The 5,100-nt window shown below is 30.8% G+C and overlaps 1 protein-coding gene across 2 annotated transcripts; it reads right to left on the bottom strand.

The window, feature by feature from the left end:
* Positions 1 to 4,123, bottom strand: LOC107781743 (protein LIFEGUARD 3-like). 2 transcript variants are annotated; one of them, XM_016602490.2, is made up of 5 exons: positions 3,903 to 4,123; positions 3,531 to 3,821; positions 2,797 to 2,910; positions 1,535 to 1,692; positions 1 to 507 (listed from the first exon to the last, which is right to left on the bottom strand). In XM_016602490.2, the coding sequence occupies exons 2-5, from the start codon at positions 3,796 to 3,798 to the stop codon at positions 310 to 312; spliced, it is 738 nt and encodes a 245-aa protein (XP_016457976.1). In that variant the 5' UTR covers positions 3,799 to 3,821; positions 3,903 to 4,123; the 3' UTR covers positions 1 to 309. The 2 variants fall into 2 exon arrangements, with proteins under 2 accessions (XP_016457976.1, XP_075085654.1); XM_075229553.1 differs by lacking the exons at positions 3,531 to 3,821; positions 3,903 to 4,123 and adding an exon at positions 3,033 to 3,238.
* Positions 4,124 to 5,100: the final 977 nt, after the last annotated feature.

Below are 5,100 nucleotides of genomic sequence, written 5' to 3'. Positions count from 1 at the left end.
TGAACGAAAAAGAAAAGGGTCAATCCAACTAAGAATAAAAAGTTACATACATATTTTAAGTAGTGTGATTATCCTACAAAATGATAATCAAGCCAAGTGAAGACTCAGTGTAATATATATTTCTTCGCCCAACTGTACATTAAACAAACCATACATGAAGGGCAGTACTAATGTATGACATTCTCAAGACTAGGAATAACATAATAAATCTCTGAGCACAGGAAATTTCCATCTTGCTAATTAACAAACATGAAAACTATTCAACCAAAATTATTACATACATCTCTCAAAGTGGAGTTTCTTTATGAATCATTCACCAGTGACACCAAGAAGAGCTAAGAAGAGGTTGACGATGTCTCCGAAAAGGCAAATTGCTACAATGACATATTCATCGTAGGTGAAATTCCTGATTAAGTTATTTGTGTCGTATATGATATAAGCTGAGAATAGGAGTGCCGCGAGACAGCTATATACCATCCGTCCTTCACGTCCTAGATGAAGAATATACTGTTGCATAGTGAAACCATCTCGTTAGTGAAAAGAAAATGTAAGGGTGTATGTAAGTCGGGTTGGTTCGAATTTTTCTATTACCAAACCAAACCAACAAAGTCGCGTTTTTCAATCTCGATTTTTCTTGGGTTTTTCGGTTTTTTTCGGGTTTTCGGATTTTTTTCCGGTAAAATTTTCATAGCAAAAAATATGCAACTTGTGCTCTAAATATTTCTTTAGTCCTAGTAAGATACAACTATATAATGTATTTTTCAAGAAAATAACACAATAATATGAGATAAGTCATAGGATTATACTAAAATATTCAATAACAACGATAATAAAATTGCATAAATCAAATATTGCTAATTAATAAGGTATAATGAAAATTAACATATTCTAAAAATACTATATATAGGTCATGCTAAAATAAGTATAGCTAATAAGTACTATTATTAATTACATAATTAAGCACTACAGAAAAAGATAAACTAAGTTATGCATTTTCATTATAAACCAATGTAAAACTAAAAAATAGATATCCAACATTATCATCATTCCTAATGTTGAATTCATGATTTTATTTTTTGTTAGCATTAGTATTGATTTGAACTTTATTTAAGTTACTACATTTTTGGGTTATAAAATTTATTTACCATTCAAGAATGTTAAGTCCAAACTTGAAAATAATACGTTAAAAGATAAAATTGTGAAAAAGTTTAAGAAATATTTATAAATTACATTACAATAAATATTTATATGTATAAAATATTTTTAAAAATTATATAAATGTACTATCGGGTTGGTTTGGTTTCGGTTTGACTTTTTTTAGTTAAAACCAAACCAAACCAATTATGGTCGGGTTTTATTTTTCAATACCAAATCAAATCAAATCAAAATCGGGTTTTTTTCCGATTTGACTCGGATTACTGGTTTGGTACAGTTTATCGGTTTTTTTTGTATACCCTAAGAAAATGTACATATTTTCGAATTCTAAGAAGAAATATATAGATATATGTATATAATTAAGGTGATATACACGTACCTGGGCTAGAAGAAAGAAAATGAGGACTATGGAGGCACAGAACAAGAAAGGACCAAGAAAGCTGAAGTCCATGCCTCTTCTTGCAGCCCAAAATGTGTAGAGGGTAAGGCTAACAGTTATAAGAACTGTCAGCGCAGCAGCCGTCAAGATAGTTGGCCCTGGAAACAAACGTTACATCAAATTTAGAACTTTTGGGATATTCGCACAAATAGCCTGTCAGATTCACTATTTATTTTTTTTTAAGTATACACCGATTTTATATAGTTCTACATATTATATATTGATTATACATATGCTATACATTTGCTATCTATTTTTAGTTTAAGCTGTTGGTGGGCAGCTATTTAGGTTAATTTTTCAATTTCTTTAAATACAATAGATCGTTTCAAAATAAATGATGGGTTCAGAATACAAGATTAAATTATCTAATCTTAATTATGCTTTTATTTTGTAAATTTACCTATTTAGAAATTAAATAAGGAGTACTATTGATCGTATATAGCTTATGATAATAGAAAATATTCAATCTTTTTTCTTTTTGATCTAAGAAAAAACTTGAATTTTCAAAATTATGTCATACATAATGAACTGAAATGGTTACAAATTTGATTCTATTTTTGACTTGTTTGATCAAAGTATAATCTCCTTAAATTTTTAAATGAAATAATTTGTGTACGTCTATTTTTTCTGAAAACAAAAGGAGATATACTGGGTAGTTTCATTGGGAAACTCTCATTTTGCATTTCGACCGACAATCAATTAACAATGATGTGCAATACTCAAAGAAATGCTTTAAGTTACATACAAAGTATAAAGACTTTTAGACTATTGGTAGATGCAGATTCAAGCTTTAAAATTCTTGGGTTTTTATAAAAACCTAAAATTAATATGCAATAATAATTGGGTTCACAATTAAATATTATAAATATTTAGTTAATTTTATATATATACAATAATAATTGGCTTCACAATCAAATATTATAAATATTTAGTTAATTTTATATATATGCACAAAAAGCTACTGGATTACCATAATCAATTAACAAAAAAGAAATTTTTGCACTCTATATCTGCTTCTGACTATCTTTTTTTTTTTTCGCTTCTGAATATCGATTTAGTTCTTTGCAGGTTAATTGTTATATTATCGTGTTACGGATTGCTGCTCATCATAGAATGTAATTTTGTAATTAATTTATTCTGATTTAATTGTGTAATAATTTTTATATCATTAGTACATAAAACTTAAATTCAAGAAAGGTTACCTCTTTTAAATGCGCATGCCGCTCCAACAACAAATGCCAGACACAGGGTAAATACTGTCATAAGAACATAGTTCCATGGATGTTTTCTTCCGTAGCGACCCATGAAGAAGCAAACTGCCAATTTTACACCAAAGATAAAAAGAAAACAATTAGCACACTTTTCATTAAATCATGAAAATTGTGAATTGACATTAAACAATATAATAGCCGCCCCACAAAGGAAAAGAATAACATACATATTAGATATCCCATTGATGGAGAAAAAATCACGGTGTGAGATATTACTGGGTATGTTGTTGTTGTTATAGTGATGGAGAAAGAATGGAAAATAATCTTAAATTGAGAACCAAAAAAAATAAGAATAATTAAGTTCTCAACAAACTTTGAACTGCATTTGTCTCAATTTGTTTGGCACTATTTAACTGAACATAAAATAAAAAACAAAGAAAGAATCTTTTTTAAAAACAAGCTAAATATGCATAGAATATACTACCAAAAGTATCGTAATAAGGTTTATCATGAATCATGTCTATTTCTATAAAAGTATGGTAAATTAAATATTGTGGGTGCCAATACCTTTTAAACGAACAAAAAAGAATAGAATGCCAAATGAATTGTGACGAATGAAGCATCTTTTTAATTTTTTAAGGCTCCCCAAAAATAAATTACTTACAAGTACTACCTAAAGAACAAAAAAAAGTAATAAGAAAGTTTGTAAGAAGAATTGGTTTTACGTATAAAAGCGATGACAATAAGGACAATCAAGGTGGCGAAACCAAAAGGGGTGCGCATGTAATCTTTGACGGCCGGAGTGAAAAACATGGCGGTGGCAATCACGGCGGTGACGAGAAGCTGCGTGCACACAATCGCGTAAACTTTTCTGATAAATGCCCATCTCATCTTTGGATCTTCCGTCATTCCGGGGTATATTTGGGCACCGCCGGCTCCGCCATTGCAGCCGGACTCAATGTCCACACCACCGACTCCTCCCTTCTTGAACATTTTGTTAAGTGTTCCTGAATGATCTGATGAAAGTCGAATCTTGAATTAAACATAGGCAGATAATGATTTTTAATATGCGTACATATATTATGATGTGCACTTACCGTCTTTGAATGATGAATTCGCCTCTGGAATTATTTGGGAAGTGTGTTTTATCAGGTATCAAATCAACCCCGGAAATTAAAGGGGATGAAATGATATGGGGAAATTGGAATTGTTTTGCCGCAGATAACAAATGGATTTGAATGTGATGAAGAGATTGGTTTAGATGAATATGGAGGAAGAAGAGAAATAAGAATGAGTTGGTTGGAGGAAAATTACTCTTGGCTTCTTTTTTTCTCGAGTTGTGGCAATAAGTGAAAATGAGAGGTTGAGAATTAATTTGGCATGCATGCATGAGATCATTCTGCGGTTTGCGGTAGCAAGAAAGCTAGCTAGTACGTTCAAACTCTTACTTTTTGCCGAAATTTATTATCTAGTAGTACTCTATAAAAACCAACAGGTTGTCTAATATTAGTCAGACACATGAGAGGATTTACCTTGAGACAATGGGTGTGACACCGCTTCATTACACATTTTTTACTAATTATTTATCATATATAAGGAAAATTAAAATATTAGATACGAATTAATGATAATATGCTAGATTTACATGTAATCTGATGTGTTTTACTCCGACTTGGGTATGTTTTTAGGTGTTTTGAAAGTTGAAATATGACCAATTAAGTTTAATGGTCGAAGTTTATTATGTATGAAGCCAAAAATGAAAAATAGATTTGAGCAATAATAAAGCTAAAAGGCAAATTCTGGAGAAATGAAAGGAAAATTGTGACTATGCGGTGAAGTAACTGCCCATATATAGCACAGGAAAAGCACAGGCAGTGAACTAACCTCGCATAGCACAGGAAAAGCAAAGGAAAATATGGAATTTGAACCAAATCCTGTGCGAAGCACAATTATAGCGCCAATACAAATTTGCATGCGTTTTATTTTGAGGGGCAACTTTGTCATGTGGTTCAGGAACGTAATATAAAAACTTCCAATCCTTATTTCACCCGTATACTTGACCTCAGAAGGCGAGTAATTGTTGAAGCAGATTTGAGCTCGGAAGATCCTCAAGTCTTTTCTACACGACGAATGCAAAGAGTTTTTCTCTATTTTTCTATCTTTGTTGCTATGGGTATTGGTTTGACAATAGTTTATGTGTTTTTGAGTATTAATATGAGTAGCTAAACCTTTCTTCTAGGATTTTGATAGAATCAATTATTGGGTGAATTATTAACCATGCTTATTTATAATTGA

Source organism: Nicotiana tabacum, chromosome 14, assembly GCF_000715075.1.
Source record: "Nicotiana tabacum cultivar K326 chromosome 14, ASM71507v2, whole genome shotgun sequence".
Lineage (NCBI taxonomy): Eukaryota > Viridiplantae > Streptophyta > Magnoliopsida > Solanales > Solanaceae > Nicotiana > Nicotiana tabacum.
Note: the sequence above shows the minus strand (reverse complement) of the source record. Positions and strands in the feature narration are given on the sequence as shown.